The sequence below is a fragment of the Crotalus tigris genome, unplaced genomic scaffold (genome assembly GCF_016545835.1).
Source record: "Crotalus tigris isolate CLP2741 ecotype Arizona unplaced genomic scaffold, ASM1654583v1 scf7180000018523.1292444, whole genome shotgun sequence".
In the NCBI taxonomy this organism is placed as follows: domain Eukaryota; kingdom Metazoa; phylum Chordata; class Lepidosauria; order Squamata; family Viperidae; genus Crotalus; species Crotalus tigris.
Genome location: NW_024097056.1, coordinates 883881 through 909014, shown reverse-complemented (window position 1 = coordinate 909014; position 25134 = coordinate 883881). Strand labels below are relative to the sequence as shown.

General features: G+C 39.6%; 1 protein-coding gene across 4 annotated transcripts in view; it reads right to left on the bottom strand.

Moving 5' to 3' along the window:
- Positions 1-1078: 1078 nt before the first annotated feature.
- HGF (hepatocyte growth factor) overlaps positions 1079-25134 on the bottom strand; it is a 75498-nt gene continuing 51442 nt past the window's right edge. For 2 of the 4 annotated variants that reach the window (XM_039353438.1, XM_039353441.1), the window contains exons 9-18: positions 21232-21359; positions 17373-17475; positions 13070-13209; positions 11203-11241; positions 9015-9111; positions 7828-7905; positions 6354-6497; positions 5807-5913; positions 4915-5060; positions 1079-3830 (exon numbers count right to left, since the gene is read on the bottom strand). In XM_039353438.1, coding sequence (XP_039209372.1) covers positions 3663-3830; positions 4915-5060; positions 5807-5913; positions 6354-6497; positions 7828-7905; positions 9015-9111; positions 11203-11241; positions 13070-13209; positions 17373-17475; positions 21232-21359 — 1150 coding nt within the window. In that variant the 3' untranslated portion in view covers positions 1079-3662. The remainder of the gene's footprint in view (positions 3831-4914; positions 5061-5806; positions 5914-6353; positions 6498-7827; positions 7906-9014; positions 9112-11202; positions 11242-13069; positions 13210-17372; positions 17476-21231; positions 21360-25134) is intronic. The other 2 variants (XM_039353440.1, XM_039353444.1) reach the window with 1 other exon arrangement.

The following is a 25134-nucleotide window of genomic DNA, read 5'->3' as shown; positions in this document are numbered from 1 at the left end:
CAAAAAAAAATGATGTTGGGGGGGAGGAAATCTTGAATACAGGCAGGCATCAAAGTTCTTCAAAGCACAGTTTTCAAAATCCCAACATTACAGGGTTATTATGTGGGAGATTGTCACACTGTAAAAATGTACAGCAACATGAAAGGATTGTTCGTGTTTTTCCCAAATGTTTTGCTATGGTATCCTCCTAATAGTAACCACATTTCTTGTTATCCTGTAATATTTTTACCTATCCAATTTAAACAGCCTGGCTGTTCATATCTGATAAAAGTATTCTAGGCTGAACATAGATGCTGGATATATATATACATACACACACGCACACATATATACATATGTATATATATATGTATGTGTGTGTGTGTGTGTGTGTGTGTGTGTGTGTGTGTGTGTATGTATATATACATATACATATGTATATATACATATATATATGTCTTTGGTTATTCGGGTATTCTCCTGCGTAAAATTGGTGATGTTTCGACGAAGTCCCATTTGTCATCTTCAGGCTGGTGTTTTCAGCTTTGTGCTTCTAGCAATTTGCTCCTAGAAGCACTAAGCTATATATTTCAATAAAAAAGGAAGTGATCACCAGGAAATAAAACACCAAGGTTTTAATAAATAAAATCAAGCTTTCGATGGCTAGCATCTGCCATCTTCGTCAGGATACAAGCTAGCTAGTGAGGAAACCTGCTTATAAGCATAGCCACACCTAAACTCTACGCATGGACCTTGTAACAGGTCCAAGCCGACTAATCCTTACTTCACTTACAGCCTTCCGTGATTCTTTCACTGTAAGTGTAGTGATTACTACAATGAAGTCTGCAATTAACAGGAAGAAAGTGGAAATAATGTATTCTTTGAATTCCAACATTAGAGGCTTTTGAACGCTTCTAAGCCTCAGTTGCATGAATTGAGAAAGTTCACAATAATCTATGCATCTCAGATTAATCTGTGACTGTGTGTGTGTGTGTGTGTGTGTGTGTGTGTGTGTACACAATCCCTGTGATCTCAAGGACATGTATTACATTTCTCCACAGGACAGTATATTAAAAGATTAATGAATTCCAGAAGATGGTTGGAGGTGCCAGAAATTTTATAAGTAGTCAAGTCTATAAAATCATTCTAATGAGTCTCAACTCACAGCAAATGTCCCAAGAAGCCTTACATATAATGTAATAATACCCCTATACATATTTTATATATAAATTCATATTGTCTTCTGCCCAGCAGAAGCTTATAATATTTCAGAATAATTTTTATTACACTGAACAGAAAGGCCTGCGTACATAATACAAAATGCCTTCACATATTACAGAGAATACATAAACCTTGAGGGGGGGAAAGCAAAACAAATTACATTTATAGTGTCATGAATATTCTTTTCATGTACATCATACAAATATATACAATTGAAGAGGGATAGGGAGGCAGAGAGGGAAAACATTTGCAAAATATCTTACAGTTTGGAAAAGTAACAGTAATTTACTCAAGCTTTTTTTAAAAAAAAAAACCTGACTAAAGTAAAATTTAGATCTACCTTGTATTGGATTATATTCTAGTTCAGAACTGGAAAACGTAAGTTCACACTAAGTATTGGAAACATGACTTTCATTAATTGCTACAACCCCATTTTGAATTTAAGATATTTTAGTTCTCATAAAGTTCTGAATATGCCGCCAGATAATTAATTACAAGTCCTTTGAACAAAAGGCCAGCAAAAATACACAAAAGCCTTCTAGACCTCATTAGTTGATATTTGTCTCCCTGTGCTGATATTAAACAGCTAATATAATAGGGCATCCATATACCAGGAACTTAGTGTAATAGGTACAACTGAACTAAAAATTATGGAATGCTTCACACCTTACATATAGAAATGCACGTTTAGAACATATTTAAAATGTGGATGCAAGAACGACAGATTGGAAAATCCATGTATTATACAGATAGAGGCGCAAGAGAACTAAGGTTAGCGATGACTCTCAATATGCCCCTGGGAGAACAGGAGTTTTTTCTATACAATAAACATTTGTGTGCTTCTAAAAATCTGAAAACAGTCTTCCAGGACACGAATGCAAACTGAAGTAAATACGCTGAAGAAAACACAACACAGCTCTTTCAAAAAATGGATGGTTGGGTTTTTGTTTTTTTTTAAATCACTCTGATTCTAAATTCTCGTTAAAAAAGATCAAGGTATTTTATTTTATGCTAGATTAAAATGATCAGTTCCATGATGGCTTTTGTTGGGAACGTGACTGTAAAATAAGGGTTTTAGCTGAGGGTAAGCATTCTTGATCTGGTAGAATTTTAAAGGGATAGTAGGTAAGGGATATTGGTGCACTAACCATTTCTGTGGCATAATTTGAAATTTTATATATTATATAATGGGATGATCAGCTGCTTAGTAAACTCCCAACCATCCCCTGCTTTTTCTCCAACCCCAAATCCTAGGTTTACTGTATATTCAGATTTAGAATTTTGTGCAGAAGACTGGCAAATATGAAGGAGCGCTGGAACAAATGAGTGAATGAATAATAACTTACAGCCAAAAGGCCAGAGATAGTGGCAGAACATTTAGAAGGCAAAGTTGTTTAGAAAGTTTACGTTCTAGAGGAGAAGCAATAGCTGAACAAAGAGAAATGGGGTGGGTTGAAATTTCTAGGTCCAAAACAGGGGTCTTCAAACTTGGCCCTTTTATGACTTGTGGACTTCAACTCCCAGAATTCCTCAGCCAGGCATGCTGGTTGAGGAATTCTGGGAGTTGAAGTCCATAAGTCATCAAAGGGCCAACTTTTGAAGACCCCTGGTCCAAAACAATAAGAGCCAAATTTTGCTTAAAGGAAACAATATGCTTAGTTTCCAAAGAAGCCCTTTAGATAAGTCTAACTAGATGTTTGCTGTTTTCCACCCTACTTCCTAATGGTGGTTCTTCATTTCTATATGTAATTGCATTAATGAAGAAGGAGATGGCTGTCAGAGTAAAAACAACCTTGGACATAGAAAGCTAGTAGAACTTATACCCATGTTGGTATCCATTTATGGACACCTCTAGAAAAATTACATTCTCTTTGTAGGGATGACTTTCACTATTAGGATGGAATAGACTTTGTGAATTCATTGCTCCCCTGGGTTGCACATCCAGAAAGCCACTGATAAAGGAATCAACACACATATAAACAATAAAGAGATGACGCTGTCCCTGAACCTGTACATATATTTTATGGCATCTTAAAGATAAATTCAGAGTGGGTTGTAGGTAACGAACAATATTGAAAATTGAAAAGAATGTTTATGTCTCATTAACAAGCAGCCCAGAAGAAGAAGAAGAAGAAAAACAACTTGGCTAATTATAGAGAATGTGCATTTATCCAACCACCATATTAGCAGATTTGCTTTCCTATTCAAGTATATTCAGGAAATAAGTCACCACATTTTGCTTACCCCACACGATGCAGCCAGCGGCAGAATGGGACAGGAAGAGCCACAGATACCTGTTAAACCTGACTATTATCAAGTAAATATTTGATGGATGACATTTTTTTTTCAAAAAAAAAAAAAAAAAAGAAAAGTCCAGGTTTTTTTCTATTACAATGCAGTTTCCCACCTTCCTCCAATGTCCCTAAAATTGGCATTTTTTTTTCCTTGGCAGGGTTCTTCGGCTATGACCTGTACGTCATTAAGATCTTATGTATCCATTTGGAGTAATAGGCCACCTTGACGAAAATCCCAGGCCGTTTGGGAACCGCACATCCTCGTCCAGGGATGATCACCCCCACCACAATCTTAATTCTATTCTGCTCGCAGACCAGTGGTCCACCGTAATCCCGCTGGAAAGAGAAAAACAGAAAAATCACATCGATGCGTTTATGGGAAGAGAGATTAAGACAAGAAACGTCCCTTGTAAAATAAGGAAGGATTTGCCAGTTGTATGTATAACATTAGCTCAGGAGCCCTTGATGGGAAATTAACCTTGGTAGATCTCTCATAGATTCTAAGACTGTTCTATTATCATACATTCATAGGACTAGGGATGATATGATAGCAGTGTTCCAATATTTCCAGGGCTGCCACACAAAAAAGGGACTCAACCTATTCTCCAAAGCACCTGAAGGCAGGACAAGAAGCAATGGATGGAAGCTAATTAAGGAGAGAACCAACCTAGAACTAAGGAGAAATTTCCTGATAGTGAGGACAATCAACCAGTGGAACAGCTTACTTTCAGAAGCTGTGGATGCTCCAACACTGGAGGTTTTGAAGAAGAGATTAGACAACCATTTGTCTGAAATAGTATAGAGACTCCAGCTTGAGCAGGGGGTTGGACTAGAACAGGGGTCTTCAAACTTGGCCCTTTTATTACTTGTGGACTTCAACTCCCAGAATTCCTCAGTCAGCATGCCTGGCTGAGGAATTCTGGGAGTTGAAGTCCACAAATCATAAAAAAGCCAAGTTTGAAGACCCCTGGACTAGAAGAATCCAAGGTCCCTTCCAATTCTGTTCTGTTCAGTCAACCAACAAGATCACTTTTAATCTGAATTGGGCTGGGGGCAGTGATGGCAAAATAAACCACATCCAAATGTATCTTATACAAATGTTGTGTCCTTCCATCTCTTGATGGGAGTCAGAAGATGCAGTTTTCTACATTCATGCCCTCCATTGGTGACTTGACATGAAAAATAAATTCTACTTATTTAAACATGAAAGAGGTTATCTTACAGATTTTTAACCCCGTTGTATTTACAGAAAATTCCATATGAATGATTGGGAGGAAATGGATTAGAACCACACTAGAGAAATCTCACTTGGAATACTGTGTACAGTTCTGTGTATGACACAAACAAGTTGCTGAGACCCTAGAAAATGTGCAAAAAAAGAGCAACAAAGATGTTAAAACATCTGGAGGATAAATTGTACCTCACAAGTTCCACTGCCGATGCTCTCAGCTCGAGCACACATTTCTGATTCCTTCGGCACTACGTTTCCTCCAAAATCTTGATTGCAGCGTTCATTCCCCATAATGATCATATTTGCTTCCTGAAGTTGCCCGTCAAAATTTCTTGCTGAAATGTTGAAGAGAAATGACTGTTCTTTACTCCATCTCATTGGTTGATTGATTAGGGATTATCAAGTCACGATCAATGTCCCCAAAAGATATACTTTCTCTTAAGCACACCCTACTCCCATATAGGATAGAATAGGATGGGATGGGATGACATGAGATGACATGAGGAAGAGAAGAGAAGAGAAGAGAAGAGAAGAGAAGAGAAGAGAAGAGAATGCAGGATAGGATAGGATAGGATAGGATAGGATAGGATAGGGAATGGGATAGAATAAGGAATGGGATAGAATAGAATGCAGAATAGGATAGAATAGAATATAGGATAGGAAGATGGAGAGAAGAGAAAGAAGAGGAGAGGAGAGCAGAGCAGAGCAGAGGAGAAAGAGGAGAGGAGAGGAGAGGAGAAAGAGGAGAGGAGAGGAGAGGAGAGGAGAGGAGAAAGAGGAGAGGAGAGCAGAGGAGAAAGAGGAGAGGAGAGGAGAGGAGAGCAGAGGAGAAAGAGGAGAGGAGAGGAGAGCTCTATTGTCATTTTTAAATTGTGAACGCACTGGCCCACATTAAAATGAAATTCTGTTGATTAATATATATATATATATATATATATATATATATATATATATATATATATATATATTAATATATATATATTAATCAATTGAAATGATGCTATGAAAGTCTATGTCTAGGTATTTAAATGAACAACCTACTTAATAGGATGATTATTTGAAGTCATTTAGAGTTACTCACTTCCTGTGTGCCCCCATCCATAAACACTGCAGGTGGTCCCATCTGGAATGGTGCAACCAGAAATGGGGAGGCGGATTATAGCTACAGCATTGTTGCTTACTGCAGGTCTAAAAAAAGAAGGGGGAAATGTTATTTTTTAGACATGGGCATTTATAGGAATAAGTAGGCAAATGTAAGATATCTTTTCAGATCAGATGAAGGTTAGATTCTCATGTCAGCCAGATGTTTAGAATGGATTTGGCTTTTTTATTCACTTATTATATCACCCCTAGTCCTTCTTTTCATCAAACCAGATGTATCCATTTCCTGCAACTGTTCTTCATATGTTTTAGCCTCTAGTTCCCTAATCATATTTGTTGCTCTTCCCTGTACTCTTTGTGATATTGTGAATGACAATTTGACTTTTTTTGGACACACCTGGTAAACACTCCTCATGATTGAATGTGACTTAAAGGCTTCAGCTCCGTTCAGTAGCATGATTTCACCCTAATATTAACCCCAGCAAACAGATAATTGCCTATGAAATATTATCATAACTGCAACCCACCTGGAAAGTTTTAATAATACTATATCAGATCCTTCAGGCCCATAGACCAACTGGGAAATATTCAGAACTTGCTTATGTTTTTCTTCATGAGCTCTTTCCACATTATGGATTCCAAGCCAAGCCTGATAGTCTTTGAGATTATGCCTAAAGAAAGCAAATGTAATCAGCAATTGGATTATGGGTCAATAAAATAATAAACCAGGATGGAAGATAGATTAGATAGACTGGTCTCCACAGGCTGCTTACTCTGCTTATTTGCTTTGTCATGATCTATTTAGATAACCGTTGCTCAATTTAAACAAAGGTAGCTAAAGCAGGGGTCAGTTCATCCCCCAAACAAAATAAATCACAGAACTCATGAGATCAGATCGTTGCCCTATATTTTAGTCTCCCAAAGTGGAGACTGGAACTGTTCCAACGGTTCACACTGTAAAGTCTGTGCCATCTGTACAAACCTCCTGGATTTTTACTCTGAGCAGACATTGAAATAACAACACTAGTGCAAATAGTTCAAACCCTACCCTTACGGAATAAAAATATGTTCAATTCCTAAGTCGTTCCTCACAAGAAAAAGGAGACTTCTCTAGATATGGATTCATCTAGAAAAACAGAACATTTCCATCACAAAACCCTCAATTGACACAACCCATACCTGACCCATCATCACAAGACCCCCCACTTGATGTGACCCACACCTGAACTATATAAGACCCATCACTAGACTCTCACCTGACGTGACCCTTCCATCACAAGACCTACTGACTGCACAAAGTCCCCTGAAGATGTTATGTAGCCTGGTAATAAAATGTTCTGAAACCAACCCACAATCTCGGTGTCAACCTTCAAACAAATTTGTCTGCAGCCATCTTCACTTCGTTTTTGGTTGCCACAATAATGGGAGAAGAGAGATGTATTCTCTTAGTTTAGACATAACAATAAATTGTTCTGTGGGAACCAAGGTCAAGTTACCTCAGTTTTGGCTGGCTGAAGCTACCCTTAGAAAGCCCACCAAAGTAGCTAATTGGGGATTGTGATTTATGACACACTGCAGGGGTGGGAAGTTTAACTTGTTATTTTGTAACCTTGGGGGGAGGACTTTCAGTCTTGGTTTCACCTTTGTTCGTGCTGATACTGTGTAGCCATTAAATGTGTTCTTTGAGGAAAGCAAATGCCTCAGAGTTCTAATTTCTACTGGTCTCCTCTATCGGAACCATGACACTCGGAAAATGAACCTCCACCCTCATCCTCCATCCGAGCTGCAGATATTCGCCACCATCACAAACTAAAATAATGGTTCTCTGTTCAAAGGCTCTGGATTTTCCAGGGTTGCATTGCATAAAAGTTGGGAATAGTTTAATGTTTCTCTCTCCTTTCCTTTTTTGCGATGTCAGAAATTCAGCATTTCTACCCAAGGACAAAACTGTAAAAGGTATGATCCTATTGCAAAGCTCTTGTAAAAAATTGAAATAGATACCGAGAGAGAAAACACTGTTTGGCTGTCAGGACCCAATCTTCTTTCACCAGTGAACCTCCACAAAAATGTCTGCCTCTGCTGGAAAAAAACCCAATGAACAAACAGTTATTTGGGGGGGGACAATCTGCTAATATAAAATTCACATTTATATCATATCGTTTGTACTGAATCTACAGGGAGTCCTCGACTTACCACCACAACTGAGCCCAAAATTTATGTTGCTAGAGCGAGACAGTTGTTAATTTTGAATTTTGCCCTATTTTACGACCTTTCTTGTCACAGTTGTTACGTGACTAACTGCAGTTGCTAAATTAGTAACAGGGCCATTAAGTAAATCTGGCTTCCCCATTGACTTTGCGTGTCAGAAGGTCACAAAAGGGAATCACATGACCCCAGGGACACTGCGACCGTCATAAATATGAACCAGTTGCCAAACGTCTGAATTGTTTGATCACGTGACCCTGGGGATGATGCAACAGTGTGAAAAAGTCATACATCACTTCAGTGCTGTTGTAACTTCAAATGGTCACTAAATGAACTGTTGTAAGTTAAGGACTACCTGTATTACATTTTACTTCAGCCATTGATGGAACCCGGTTTTGCTTGCTTCTTTGACGTTAACCAAGAGGACAATTTTAATGTCCAAAATTTAAGATGGGGTTGCTAATTCGGATGCCTGGACAGAACTAGACAATACCTAAGACATTAATTGAGAAAGGATTGGAATGGTCATCCCAAAGGTGGTTTTTCAGGAGGCAACTGGACTTCCTTGTTTTTCCTTGAAGATGTTTCGCTTCTCATCCAAGAAGCTTCTTTAGCTCTGACTGAAGGGATCCATTCCTCACCATCCAGTCAGAGCTGAAGAAGCTTCTTGGATGAGAAGCAAAATGTCTTCACAGAAAAACAAAGGAAGTCCACTTGCCTCTTGAAAAAGCACCTTTAGGGGACAACCATGACCTGGATGACTCACAATCTCCATAGATGATTGGGATGGTCCACCTGAGAAATGGTCCTTGGATAATTGATCCTCAAGAGTGAACCATTGGCTTCTTGAAGGAAGAATGTGAAAAACTTTAGCTGCGCCACAGGGAATAACTGGCCTTTCTAGATCTCAAAAATCATCTGACGCACAATTTTCATTTCAGAGGGAATCCACCCAGGGAAGAGATCTGTGCCCCGGTTCTTACCTGTCTTTCAAGCTGACCATCCATCCCTTATCAGGTTGCGTAGGGATTCCATTAACAACTCTTAGATGCTTAGTCGAAGCACACGGAATGATAGGAACTGAAATATTGATCATCGATCGAGTTACATACCGTAGAATCCCCAAATGAAAATTCACCACACTGAGCACTTTATAGAACTATGTTCAAAAACTCCTAAAAATAATAATAATGAATAACCAAAGAATTTCCCCCCCATATATTCTGTAAACCTCTAATGACTCCTGTATTAAATTGTCTGAAATCAACAGTGTCCAGCACCACGTAGTTCTTAATAGGATAAGAAAAAGATAACCAGCCATAACATAACAGCTTAGGCTTAAAATATTTTTCAGAAAGTTGTTGCTGCATCATAAGGAAAATAATAAGATAATTTTGTCTAGAGTCTTCTCAGTTACACTGGGTTCCATAATTCTAGTTTATTGGACTAACATAAAGGCCACTTAGGGTTAGATCCATAACCAAGCCCAGTCATAAAAACAATAACATATCATCATCATCATCATCATCATCATGGAATCATGATGTCAGGCACAAGTAAATAAGTTGTCATCTATGAGATATCCCAAAAGTGTTTTTTCGAAAGGAAATTGGACTTCGTTATTTTCTTTGAAGACGTTTCGCTTCTCATCCAAGATGAGAAGGATTTATATGACAGGAGTCATCTGGTCACTAGTACTCTTTCTGACAGCTCTTGAGGTCACTTGGGGGCTTATCTGTGCCCTCAGGGTCACCTGAATAGAACAAATGGGTGTGGGACCTTCTTGTGTTGTAATTACTCTGAGGACACAGGTAAGCTTCCAAATGGCCTCAACAACTCTCAGAAAGAGTGCTAGTAACCAGATGACCGCAAGGAATATAAATCTTTCCATCCTCCACCATTCAGTTGGAACTGAAGAAGCTTCTTGGATGAGAAGCGAAACATCTTCAAGGAAAATGTTTATGGAGATTCTCAGTCACATGATAGCAGTGTTCCAATATCTCAGGGGCTGCCCCAAAGAAGAGGGAGTTAAGCTATTTTCCAAAGCGTCTGAAGGCAGGACAAGAAGCAACGGATGGAAACTCATGAAGGAGAAAAGCAACCTAAAACTAAGGAGGAATTTCCTGACAGTTAGAACAATTAACCAGTGGAACAACTTGCCTCCAGAAGTTGTGGATGCTCCAACACTGGCAGTTTTTAAGAAGAGACTGGACAGCCATTTGTCTGAAATGGTATAGGGTTTCCTGCCTGAGCAGGGGGTTGGACTAGATGACCACCAAGGTCCCTTCCAACTTTTATTATTATTGTTGTTGTTCAGGTTGTTGTTGTCATCCCAAAGATGCTTTTTCAAAAAGCAACTAGATTTTCTTGGTTTTCCTTGAAGAGGTTTTGCTTTTCATCCAAGAATGACCCAATGACCGCAAGGAATATAAATCCTTCCATCCTCCACCATTCAGTTGGAACTGAAGATGCTTCTTGGATGAGAAGCAAAAATTCTTCAAGGAAAAACAAAGTCCAGTGGCCTTTTGAAAAAGCACCTTTGGGGCAACCATGACCTGGATGACTGAGAATTTCCATAGACAACCAACTATGACAGTGGTTCTCAACCTTTTTAATGCTGCGACCCCCAACCGGTCGTAAGTTGAGGACTACTCAATTCATTCTTTCTCTCATATGTCATCTAAAACTCAGCTATCTCCAAGCTTTCTGCATTTTTGCTTTAAGGTTCATTTACCTGGCTTGTTCTGTTAAGACAGTGGTTCTCAACCTTTTTAATGCCATGACCCCCCAACCGGTCGTAAGTCGAGGACTACTCAACTGGTGCAGCACCGTTTGCAGACAGGGACTTTTGGTGGGCTCAGCAGGGCAGAGACAGCCTGGACAATTCCTATTGGCTTTTGAAAGCCAATAGAATTAGACTCTATTCAAGAGAGTCTATTCTATTGGCTTTCAAAAGCCAATAGAATAAAAGGGAGTAGCACAGCTAAGGAAAAGGGGGAAAAAATGGTGGACTGTGTTGTTTGGCGACCCCCGTGAAATGGTCGTTCGACCCCAAATGGGGTCCCGACCCACAGGTTGAGAACCACTGATCTATGAGATAATGTCATTATTTAAATCATTATTCACCACCACTCCCGGAGAGCCCCATCATGGAAGCTTTGGATTACTTACTGTCTAAACTGCTCATCATTGAAACTGGATCACTGTCACCTAAACAGACAACACAATGCAAAATCACGTTGGGATAACTTTTACTAAAGATATTTCATTTAACAGCAAGAGACCGTTCACCTCATGCAAATGACAGCTCTCTACTGCCTTGTCTGTGACACACATTCAAGGATCCCTTCTTTTACCAGTATTTGGATGTTTGCTGAGAATAATGATCTGATTTGTGCTGTCAAATATCCCATTCAGATGATGTAGTAGCTTCAAGTGCAAGAGCCAAACTAGGGTAGAAAGTTTTTTTACTATCTCGTTCAAAGTGGCTCTCTCTGTGTGTTTCAAATTGCAGCTAGGGAATGGGTCTCTCTGGCTGATATTTTTCCTCAAATCTCCCAGAAATGGATGTTGGGAAAAAACACACACAATTATGATAGAAATATCTGCATGGCAGGAGAAATTTTTTTTCCCCTTTCCAGTGTTTTATTATGATTCTTCTTCAGTACTCAAACCATTTCCAATGACACTGTTATGACTATTGCAGAAGTCCTTTGTAAGTTTTTAATTACAAGACACTTAAATTCCCAGAGAATTTTACAGCCATCTGTCCACATTGCCGTTTCTTCATCCCTTTTCTCTTTCAAATGTTAGCTGAACGTTTTGCAAGAATTTCGGATTTTACAGGATCGTCAATATTTTAAATGTTCTCACGATGTAAACATTTTTTTTTACACTTTTTTGATCCGTGTGGTCTCTAATAACTATTTCCACACTTTCTAAGAAGCACACCATATTTCTGGAGGGATATTCCAGAACACAACACACAGGAAAATGAGGAAAAAATACACTTTAATTGATGCAATTTTCTCACCATGATATGTTTGTATAGAAACATATTTTGCCCAAATTAAGTCTGTCTCTCTGTCTGTCATCTTCATTCAATCTTCATTACAGTCATGGACCAGCACAGCTCTCCATTGTCTGTCTGTCTGTCTATTCCAGACATATCAAAACTCTCACAAGATCACAAGACCCTCAGCTGATGTGACCCTCACCTGATGTGACCTACTGATCACACAAAGCTCTTATGAGGAGAAGAACACCAATGACTTCCCCTAAACTCCACTGAAGATGTTAGTTAGCCTAGTACAGTGTTTCTCAACCTTGACAATTTTAAGGCATGTGGACTTCAACTCCCAGAATTCCACAGCCAGCAATGCTGGCTGTGGAATTCTGGGAGTTGAAGTCCACATGCCTTAAAATTGTCAAGGTTGAGAAGCACTGGCCTAGTAACAAAACATTCAGAAACCAACCCACAAGCTCGGTGAACGAACCTCCATTCTTGACTTGAACAATGAACAAGCATGTGCACAGACTTAGCTCAGATCTGTATCTCATCTATATATCTGTATACGGTATCTGCAACTTCTAGAAATCTCTTAAATAATCCCCAAAAGTTCTTGTCAGCTTTAATTTCTCTTTTACAGATTAGCAAACTTAATAGGAAGTAGTATATTGTTAATTGGGAATATTATCCAAAGGAAATTACTAGCTGCTAAGCGGTTTCTTCTTCCTGGAGAATTCCAGAATGTGAAGGGTTGATTTTTTTTAATGGGGGTGGGAAGCATTTGTACAACTTTTTTTTCCCATTGGAAGAACAGTAGTTTGTCCAGTGCCATTACAAACAGCAGTGATGTCAAAAGACCCACATCAAATCATGTGGTCACAAAGCAAATACATTCTTACTTATTTTCATCCTTGTCATAAGACCTAAACCTTGCTTGTTGGCACCAACAAGCTCAAGGCATAATTCCTCTCATTCATATCCCTTTTAATTAGGCCATTCCAGATCTTTTGGAATGACCCAAATACATACATCTGGATATACGACAGTAGTCCCAAGGGATCTGAGGATTGCTGGTGTAACACCAAGGTCCGTGAGCATCGTCATCTGGATTGCGACAGTAATTTTTCTTCACCTTCCCTATATCTAGGTCTTTATATATAGGGAGGTGCCTAAAAGGAAAAAATACACACACACACACAGCGCTAAGATCACCACTTTTTCAGAAGTATATAAGTTATTGCAGAAGTGTATACCTTATCATCTTATCTGTAGGAGAAAGAACTGGGTGGGGCGGCATCAAAAGAGGAATTAGCCTAGCATCTCTATGTAGCTGCAAAGGAACACAGTCCAACCCCTCCTTGAAGTGCGTTGGCCCTTATTTAACTCCAAGCAAGTTCTGAAAAGATCCCTATGCATAGGTTATTTAGCTATAAATCAGTTTCATTGGAACTTCATGTGGGGACCTGGTCTTTTGTGCCTGGTACTAACTTTGCAATACTTATAATAGAGGAATGGTTAATAAAGACTTATGGAACCATCTGATTACCACCTTCGTCCCACCTGATCAGGGAGGGAAGATATGCTGCAGACACAATCAAATAATTTCAACTGATGGGGTCCAAGAAGAGAGCCTTCTCTGCTGTTGCCCCTCCCTTGTGGAATAGTCTTCCCTCACTGGTGAGGCAGACTCCCACCTCCCCCACTCTCCTGGCCTTCTGGAAAGGAGTTAAAACATGGTTCCGTAGTCTCTCATGGAGAGCCCAGAAGATCATGCAGCTGTGCGACTGTTAGTCCTCTGAAAGTCTTCCTTGATCTTTTAATTAATTTTAACATTCCACCTCCTCTTCACTTTTTTAAACTTTTATATAAACTGTTTTATATTTTATAATATTTTATTGGATTCCGCCCAGAGTCATTTGTTGAGAAATGTGGAAGATACCGTGTTTCCCCGAAAGTAAGACCTGGTCTCAGTGGTGGGATTCAGCCGGTTCCCACCCTTCGGCAGAACTGGTAGCTAATCTTTTGTTGCCCAAGCGCAGAATGGACTTCCGGAAGCGGCATCCACAAAGAGAACTGGTTGTTCATATATTTGAATCCCACCACTGGATGGATGGATGGATGGATGGATGGATGGATGGATGGATGGATGGATGGACGGACGGACGGACAGACAGACAGACAGAGGTAGGTAGGTAGGTAGGTGAGTAGATAGATAGGTAGGAGATAGATAGGTAGGGAGAGAGAGAGAGATTGATGGAAGATAGATACAGTGGTGGGATTCAGCCAGTTTGCACCACTTTGGCAGAACTGATAGCTAATTTTTTGTTGCCCAGGCCCAGAATGAATTTCTGGAAGTGGCACCCATACAGAGAACCAGTTGTTCACCCACCACTGGATGGATGGATGGATGGATGGGTAGATAGATAGATAGATAGATAGATAGATAGATAGATAGATAGATAGATAGATAGATAGATAGATAGATAGATATAGATAGGAGAGAGAGAGAGAAAGAGAGAGAGATTTAGCCAATGATCACTAAATAAATGGCTCTTGTGAAGAAATATATGTCAGGCGCAAAGAATCAGCACCATTTGTAGGGTTGCAGCAGAGAAGATTTCTTCAAGCTTATTCACAAGAATTTGGTCAACTAAAGTTCAACACAAAATTGGTGCCAGATAGGGGTCAGCGGAATTCAAGAGGGGTTGGACTTGGGGCGTATGTGGAAACACAATGACCCTAAACTGCTTAATTTCACCCTCAGCTCTGCCTGATCTTCTCTTACAATTTATCTGCAATTGGAAGCCATTCGGGGACCTTTGCCAGGAAATGAAAAAAGTCAAATTATAACATATGGAGTTGATGATTGTTAAAAATAAAAAAATAAAAAGATGTTTTCCCCCTTTTGGGGAAAAAAATGGACACTGGATTGCATGTTAAACTAAGAGCTGAATGTGTTTCTTATATCCTTGGAAGAAGAAGTTGGAAGTCATTCTTCGTATATATTTTTGTTTCTTCTTCTTCTTCTTCTTCTTCCCCTTCTCCTCCTCCTCCTCCTCCTCCTCCTCCTCCTCCTCCTCCTCCTCCTCCTCCTCCTCTTCTTCTTCTTCTTCTTCTTCTTCTTCTTCTTCTTCTTCTTCTTCTTCTTCGTCTTCTTCTTCTTCTTCTTCTTCTTCTTCTTCTTCTCCTCCTCCTCCTCCTCCTCCTCCTCCTCCTCCTCCTCCTCTTTCTTCTTCTTCTTCTTCTTCTTCTTCTTCTTCTTCTTCTTCTTCTTCTTCTTCTTCTTCTTCTTCTTCTTCTTCTTCTTCTTCTTCTTCTTCTTCTCCTTCTCCTCTTTCCCTCTTCCTCCCCTCCCCTTCTTCTTCTTCTTCTTCTTCTTCTTCTTCTTCTTCTTCTTCTTCTTCTTCTTCTTCTTCTTCTTCTTCTTCTTCTTCTTCTTCTTCTTCTTCCTGCCCCTCTATTTCTACCTTCCTTTTTGCTCTTTATCTCTCTTCTGATTATTAGTTTTTGCTAGCTTTTATTTGTACATCTTTTTTAAAAAAAATACTAGAATTATTATGAAAACAGAAGTATACACGTTATCTAATTCATATTTAATTGTTATCAAATGAACATTGCTGGCTTTTCAGATAATGCTAAATAAAAACATTTGTAAACCCAGGAACCACAGAAGCCAGAAGAATGTCAGAGGAAAATTAGGCAGAAGAATTAGAAATTAAGAGTGACAAAACATGCCACTTGTTACATAATCAGGACTTTAAAAATATCTATTGAAGTGCAAACGTGCACACATTAAAGTTGCATTCCGTGCTCTTTGGGGTGGAAAACAATAAACGGTGAACAAATAGAAGCCACATTAAATTCAACACTTCTACCAAATCACCCTGCAGAAGAAACAAAATTTATGAAGCCATTTCTCAAAGTTGAGGCCAAGATGTTATGGTTGGGGAGGGAAAAAAAAGCATGTGTCTCAGAAGTAAGTGGTCTGAGTGTGGTGAAAGAATTGTGAACTGACAGTCATAAGTGTACTGGAGAAACCCACAAAAGAACACTGTGTATACCAAAGTATATTTATATAAAGGCCAGCCAACCCAGCTGATCATTGCATCAAGGAAGGATTAGCTTTGTCCCAACCACATTCTAGAAGACGGTTGCATTTAGTTCAGAGAGACCTGGATTCCAAGCTAGCTAATTCTGAAATAAATCTGGACCAGTCACTGTCTCTTAATCCTAGCTTGTCACAGAGGAATGATCAAATAGGATGTAGGCATCTCATCTGCTGTAGCGTTCTTGGAGAAACATTGATATGTCACCATAATAAGCAAGCCATATGTAATATACAGCCTTGATATGATATACACACCTATGAAATCCCACTCAAAAGAGGAAATGCAGCATGGTGGATTCTAAAGTTCTCGCAATGTTTTAATGGTCTTTCTTGTTCTCATTGGTTTACATTGTTTTCAAGATTTTCATTGTAATATATGTTTCGGAATTGTGAGCTTTCCTGAAATGGGCAGCTGTAGAAACCAGTTAGAGATAAACATAGAGAGATATAGATGGATAGATGGATAGATAGATAGATAGATAGATAGATAGATAGATAGATAGATAGATATAGATATAGATATAGATATAGATATAGATAGACGGGCGGGTGGGTGGGTGGGTGGATGATAGATAGATAGATGATAGATAGTTAGATAGATAGATACAGAGAAGAAAGAAAGAAAGAAAGAAAGAAAGAAAGAAAGAAAGAAAGAAAGAAAGAAAGAAAGAAAGAAAGAAAGAAAGAAAGAAAGAAAGAACCTGACCAGCTCAAGGTTGACTTAGCCTTCCATCCTTCCAAGGTTTATAAAATGAGGACCCAGATTGTTGGGGGCCATACGCTGACTCTATAAACCACTTAGAGGGGGCTGTAAAGCATCCTGAAGCAGTGGTATATAAGTCTAAGTGCTGTTGCTATTGCTAAATTTACATAATTTCTTAGGTTCTTTTTTTTAAAAAAAAAACACAACCTTTTAAATAATTGCATAAGATGACATGATGGTATTCTAAAAACAGTGAAACGGGAATTTGGGGTTGACTACAGGATTTAATTGTAACTCTTCCTAAATCTCTTTTCCTCGATCACATCGTCTGCACTTTTTTTCTTAAAACATCCATCCCCTCTATAAAAAAAAAGAAAGAATATATCCGATTAATAAGAAAGAAAATAAATCAAGGCTAAAACTGGACAGCCTGAAACCTGGAAGACATTTGTATGATACCTTACAATGTTCCACCCTGTCTAGGAGGGGAAAATATAACTCTGAATTAATTTTGTACATACCTTCTTAAATCTTGAATGTTTTTATCCCACATAGAGCAAGTCAAGCCGAACCGTGTCTGGGCTAAATTGCCCATATAATTCGTCCCATTTCCTCGAAAACAATCTGTGTGTTTCGGATTAAAAGAAAAACCAGGTCAAAGTTGTTAAGAGAAACTATCGCATTATCACTGCTCCCATTTGAGACAAAGCCATTCGTTCTAGACCCTCCTTAACTCAAGTTTGAAAATGTTTAAAATATAGAGCAGGGGTCCTCAACCTGCAGGTCATGGCCTGTTGGCCAGTGGGCCGAAGAACAGACTAGCCAGTGCATGTACCTGGGTGTGCGTGCTCACACCCTCACTTGTGCTAGCAGTGCTGCTGCTATACAAAAAGGGTGCCTCAGGGTGAAAACAGGGCACATGGCAAAAACAGGGTGATGCTAGCACCTGTGCAGCAAAAATTGGGTGGTGCTAGCGAGTATCACATGGGCGTGTTGAAAGAAAAAATCTTAATCAGGGTCCAATCCAAGCTGGGAATAAACAAAATGGAGACTGCTTTAGAAAGAAGGTTTTAGTTTATTGAAGAGGAGAGCCAGACAGAAAGATGGCTCTGAAAAAAAAAAAAACTGACCACACGGAGCAGTGAGTGCTGGGCTTTTATACCTTCTGGGGCTCTTGCGGTTGTTTCCTGTTCCTGTTTGTATTTCCTGTGTCATGTACTTTGACCTGAGTCTGAGTGTGTCCTTTTGGTATTGGTGGGTTAATCCTTTTACACAACGCCCTGCTCAGGCAGGAGATTCTATACCAGGGGTAGGTATAGCCTGCATCTTTGTCCCAGTCATGTTAGATGCATTAGTTTTATATAAAACATAAAACATAGAATAATAGGGTTGGAATGGACCTTGGAAGTCTTCTAGTCCAACCCCCTATACCACTCTGGACAAATGGTGATCAAATCTCTTCTTAAAAATCTCCAGTGTTGCAGCACCTACAACTTCTGGAGGCAAGTCGTTCCACTGATTTAATTGTTCTAATTGATTAATAGGTTTGAAGCTCAATAAATAGGTTTCAAGATGTAAATAAGTAATCCAGGAATAAATAAGTGTCTTCTTCCTGCCATCTTCTGCAGATGTGCTGGAGATGTTTTAGTTTAAATGGTAATTTGTGAACTTGACAAGGTCAGCCAATGCATTAACGTATTTGAAATCTGCCAGGATATCTCAGCACTGTGGTTTAAATCCAGATGTTCTCAGCACGCTGCAGCAGAAATGGAGGGGTTTTAAGTTTGTAGGAGCGCTTTTGCTTATTTGCTAAAACCCAGAGACCACCAGCTAGATAAAAGCAAAGAATCCCTTGAGTCAACTTTGGCCTTTGGTGACTTTATAGGCAGGTCTACGAAGCTTTCTTGGCATCACTCCAGAAGTGATTTACCCATGCCTTCTTCCACATTTTTTAAAAACAATTAGTTGGGATTTTCAGATCTCTCCTGAAAGTACCTAGGTCTAATCCTGCTTCAACATCAGTCAAGATTTGGGTTGATGCTGCCATCAGCTATGACTACAAAATAAAAACTCTATAAAGTTTCTCCAACTTGGAAACTTGAAGCATTCCTCAGGATGCTGGCTGGGAAATTCTTGGAGTTAAGGTCTGCACATCTTAAAGTAGATGAACACTGCTCTATAGATGAAATCTTGTGTCTTCCTGTCTCTGCTGGAATAGGACAATAATTCAATAATTCAATTTAATTATTTAAAATAATTATTTTTTTTTAGTTTTTGTCTCTCCTTTGGCATCCTATCCTTAATGACCTAGTCCACCATTTCTCTGATCCTATAGCAAAATGGCCATGGTGTGTTGTCCCTCAGTGAGTTGACCATGGCAAGTTGACCATAACAAGTTGGCCATGGCCATGGCTAGGGTGAGTTGACTGTAGCAAGTTGGCCATGGTGAGTTGTCCTATGGTAAGTTGACCATGGCAAGTTGGCCATGATGAGTTGGCTAGGGCGAGTTGACTGTGGCAAGTTGGCCATGGTGAGTTGTCCTATGGTAAGTTGACCATAGCAAGTTGGCCATGATGTGTTGGCTAGGGCAAGTTGACTGTGGCAAGTTGGCCGTGGTGAGTTGTCCTATGGTAAGTTGACCATAGCAAGTTGGCCATGATGAGTTGGCGAGGGTGAGTTTACTGTGGCAAGTTGGCCATGGTGAGCTGTCCTATGGTGACTTGACCGTGGCATGTTGGCCATGGCAAGTTGGCTGTGATGAGTTGGTCTAGACCTCTCCCTGCCATTCAATTGTTGATGGACATTGCTTATCAAATATATTGCAATTTCCCTCTTCCATAATATTTAAATATGTAGAGATATATGCATACAGAAAACTTGCTTATAAAGGCAGCTAGAGTCAGACATGACTGGGTGGTTAAAACAAGAACAATAGATGTATAGATTTACATTTACACACAGTAAATTTCTCAGGGCATCCTACAGCTATAGGAGCTTGTAAAAGTCTTCTGTGCAATTCTAACCCTGGTAGCTTTCTGATAACAGTTAAACCAAGATAACCTTTGATGGCATCTTGCTGAGCCTCTCAACCAGCTCTATTACAGTGTCTACTGAACCATTTGCTAAATTCCTGAAATTTATCCCTGTCATTCTACATCTAGTAGCAGTCTCTAAAATTTTCCAGCAGGGCTGTATTGATCACAGATTTTACCAAGGGCTACCTGTTTATTTCCAGCCAGCTGAGGATCAATGAAACCAAGAGAAAAATGTTTAGTAGAAAGAAAAGCCATTTGTTATCTACTACTTATTAAGTGATCAAGATTCAGAAACACATTAGTCAGAAACAAAATATAGATAAGCAGAGATCCAGAAAAGAAGTTGAATATAAAAATTAACGCTAGACCAACAGTCAATCAGTAAATGATACCTGAATTAAGGAACTAGCAATACAGACAAACTATCAAACAATAAACACAGCCTAATTAAGGAACCACCAAGAACCACCACCATAACATTGGTATATTAACTAAGACCAAACCCCACCGCCTTCTAGCACTGATGGTGTTTCCTAGTTGGGTCATGAAATGTCTGCAACAAAACCACAAATATCAAAGATGATTGAGGATCCCACAAAATATTCCTAGCTCCTGGAATCATTCATCGTACGATTCACCTCTAGACCCTTTATGGTTTTTGTTGCTCCTCTCTGCATTCTTTCTCGGGTCTCAGTGTCTTTTAGAATAGAATAGAGCTGGAAGGGACCTTGGAGGTCTTCTAGTCCAGCCCCCTGCTCAAGTAGGAGAACCTATACCATTTCAGATAAGTAACTGTTTAGTGTCTTCTTAAAAACCTTCAGTAATGGAGCATCCACTACTTCTGGTGGCAAGCTGTTCCACTGGTTAATTGTCCTCATCTTGGAGGTCTTCTAAACCAACCCCCTGCTCAAGCAGGAGACCCTATTCCATTCTAGACAAATATCTATCCAATCTCTTCTTAAAAACCTCCAGTGATGGAGCACCCACGATGTCTGAAGGCAAGGTGTTCCACTGGTTAATTGTCCTCACTTTCTCCTTAATTCCAGGTTGCTTCTCTCTTTGGTTAGTTTCCAACCATTTTCTTGCATCATGTATCTTTTTTCTATAACATATCAAATACCAGCACTCAAAGATGCATCTGCCAAGAAGCAACTCATTGTCAAAAACACAACGGATTTAGTGAATGCGTCAGCTTAGCTACAATATTATATTGCTTTTTCCTACAAGCCATCGTACTTAACCAGATCTCTATCATGCTCCAAGTCTTCAGGATCACTTCAGGGCAGATTATCATAATCCTCAGTATATTATTTTAAACCTTCCTTATCTGTGTAGCCGGCGTTACCTTTTTCCGTGGATGTGTTGCATTTTGGGATTTGGGAACAATCTCCAATCCGAATATTTGGATTAGTCGTAAAGCACCAGGGTACCTCAGCTCCGTCTGGATTTCGGCAATAGTTCTCTCTCAAATCCCTGAGGGAAAAAATAATAATAATAAGAGGATGATAAATGTGCTAACATATGTCTGGCAAACTGCTCAGTTTCTCCCACATAAGGAAGAAAACTTTGCTTGATAACGGTGTCACTAACTCGATTCTGCCGAAAAATGAATGTGTTAAAACAACAATAGCAAGTGTGCATATACACACAGCTACACAGCTCATAAAATTATTTCAATTTATAGTAGTATGGGCTTTGGCAACATTGACAGAAATAGTTCCATTTCACACGTTCGTAACCAAAGACTGTGAAACCAACACTGCCCAAGATGCTTTTTTATTTTTATTTTTTTTTCTGACAGAGGTCTGACTTTGAATAGATGAGGATTTTATTTATTTTTATTTACTTGCATCCCACTGATATTAGTTTTTTACAAATAATTCAAGACGGTGAACACATTCAATATTCTTCCACCTCCTGTTTTCCTCACAACCACCCTGTGAGGTGGGCTCGGCTGAGAGAGAGTGTGACAGGCCCATGGTCACTTACATGGCTAAGGCGGGACTAGAACTCACTGTCTTCTATGATTGGCCCAAAGCTATTCAGTTGGCTTTCATGGTTAAGGCAGGACTAGAACTCACAGTCTCCTCTGATTGGCCCAAAATCACCCAGTTGGCTTTCATGGCTAAGGCAGGACTAGAACTCACAGTCTCCTCTGATGGCCCAAACTATCCAGCTGGTTTTCATGGCTAAGGCAGGACTAGAACTTACAGTCTCCTCTGATTGGCCCAAAATCACCCAGTTGGCTTTCATGGCTAAGGCAGGACTAGAACTCACAGTCTCCTCTGATTGGCCCAAAGCTATCCAGCTGGCTTTCATGGCTAAGGCGGGACTAGAACTCACCATCTCCTTGTGATTGGCCCCAAATCACCCAGATGGCTTTCAGGCCTTAGGCAGGACTAGAACTCATGGCCTCCTGACTTTTAGCCTGGTGCCTTCACCACTAGACCAAACTGGCTTTATAAGATATATACAAGCTACGAAAGATATATTAGACAAACCAAAGGAAAAGAGGAATATACACAGCATAACGAGGCACAGTGAACAACTAAATGCCAAAAGGTGTTCAAATAAAGTGACTTTAATGACTGTATTTGTGACATACAAAGAAGCGTGGGATCACTCATATTCTCAGATGGCCACCATAAAATGGCTTTGTCCCCTGAACTTCATGAGTGCAAGTAGTCCTTGACTTATGATGACAACTGGGGCTAGAATTTCCATGATTAGGAAAAGGCAGTTGAAAGAGTCTCACCCAATTTGATAGCCTGTTTTGTCAATTACTGCAGTTGTTAAGTGAATTGCGTATTTGTTAAGCGAATCCAGCTTTCTTAATGAGTTTTCTTATGGGAAGCCAGCTGGAAAGGATCCCTGGATCACATAACCCTGGGATGCTGCAACCATCATACATATGACACCCAGTACCAAATGCCTGAATTTTGATCACGTGACCTTAGACATGCTGCAACAGTTTAATCCAAGGACCAGCCATAAATCACTTTTTCATCCCTTCAAATAATTGCTAAATGAATGAATCTCAAGTCAACGGCTACCTATATTCTCCCCAACTATCCAATCTCTCAGATCCTACGCTGCGTTGCATTGCTTGATATGTCTACGTGCAAGAACACAAGTGAGCAGTCAATCGGGAAGACCCAAATTCATGGGTAGCCTCACATTGCAGTGACAAAGGACGCACATTCAATTTTCACAGCTACTAAGATTGCTGGCTGAGCAGGTACAAAAACAGCCAGGGAAATGGATTGAAGCCTGGGAAATGGACCCCTTGTCAGTCAACAGGAGTGCTCATTTACCACCAGCTTATCAAGTACTTAGGGGCCAAGGAGTTGACAGCACAAGGAAACAGCAGCCAATCGCCAGCTATCACCAGACCAATCAACCAATAGGAAGGCACCAGATCAATACAACTCGCAGAATAGCCCAAAGCACATATTCCATGTCTATGTATGTTTTCAAGATAACCAGCACTAGGAATCGAGGCCAGAACAACAGCTTCTTAAGAACCGGTATTATACTAATTTGGGGCTTATTGCAAAGGCTTCCTTACAAATCTCAACCACATCTGAAACCCATTATTAATGCCAGATTTAATACTCTACCAAAATCAGCTCCCGCCTATTGTTCTGAATGGATGTTAGTATTATTATAATCAGCCCCTGAGTTTTTGTCACTAATTTAATTAGGAAATTGGACCCTACTGTACAGAATATATGCCTTCAGAAACTTTATCCATGTGTTCCCACTGCAGCTGAATATCTGATCTTCGGGGGAATCTCCTTAAAACAAACTTTCTGCTTATATTAAAGTTATAAGCCTCTGGAAAAATGCAAATATGGCTGTCCATTTCATCCCCCACCGAGTTCAGCACAGTAGAGCTTTTCATTTTGAAAGACTGTTTGATCATCACTCAGGACAATGGTCAAGAATAAAATTGGCCCATTTGAGCCTGTTTCCAACATCACACCTCCCCATCTGCATTTTTGAAGAAATTATAACAGAAAATCCATCAAGACTGGAAGTCCTAAGACCCTGTCAGCTTTCAACACTTTCGGTGTTGACTATTCGAGCTTGATTTTTCTTAATTTAGATACACGAGACATTTTTTAACGTGCTAGGAAAACACGGTATCATCAAAAGGACACAGAAATTGAGAGCGAGATTGTAGAGGCATACCACTATTTTTGCTAAACTGCGGTCCAAAATAATATTTGGAAGTTTCTAAGGGCGCCCAAGAGACAGGTTACAGGAACCAGACTTTATTTCCTTTTTTGCATGGTTCCAAAAGGTTTCTGAAAAAAAGGATTTATAGGGGATACCCCCATACTAATAAGCACAATGTATGAAATTTGGCTTACTATTATAAGGAGGAGAAACACTCACAGATTTGTTTATGCCTTTACTTGAAGGCAAAGCGTTACACACACTTGGCTGAACTCTTGAATTTGCTCACTCCAATCCTCCATGATTGATTGAAGCAGGACAGTGTTCAGAGTAAAAGCCTAGAAGATTGCCATGAGACTTTTATACCCTGGTTTCTTTGCACATTTAATCTGAAAGGAAGGTCTACAGAAACCCATGGAATTTACTGAGCAGAACAGAACCCAGTGAAAAGGGATTAAATTTTGAGACCGGAACACAGGGCTCCATCTCCTCATTTTATTCCGGTATGCAAACATCATCAATCCAAAATCTAGACTTTAAATTTCTAAGAACGTCTCCACTTCACGGTGTGAATTACTTCTTCAAACCAATCTCAACTCCTGCTGACTTATGATGTTTTCTTGGCAACCAGTACCATCCAGTCGTTTTGTCTTTTTTAAAATTTCCCAATCTCACCTATAATTCAAACTTTCCCAGTGGTCCTTCAGTCAAGTATTAACCAGATCTGATCATGTTTCGCTTTCTTAGGATCAGTCCAGGTTGGACAAGTTTTATCACTCGTTCCGGATACTTTAAATAATTATATTTCACAGTTCTAAATTTTGAAAACATGCGCAAACTACCTTTGGAACTGATTCACAAAACCAATGGAGCTGAGTTCCAGGATAGTAGAACAAAAGTTTATAGTAAATACTGTGGTTGGATCACTGTTGTATCCAGTGTTGTTTACAGTTGTGTACAGTGGTTTATAAACATCAATTAATGAGGAGGAGGAGGAGGAGGAGGAGGAAGAGGAGGAGGAGGGGAGGAGGAGGAGAAGAAGAAGAGGAGGAGGAGGAGGAGGAGG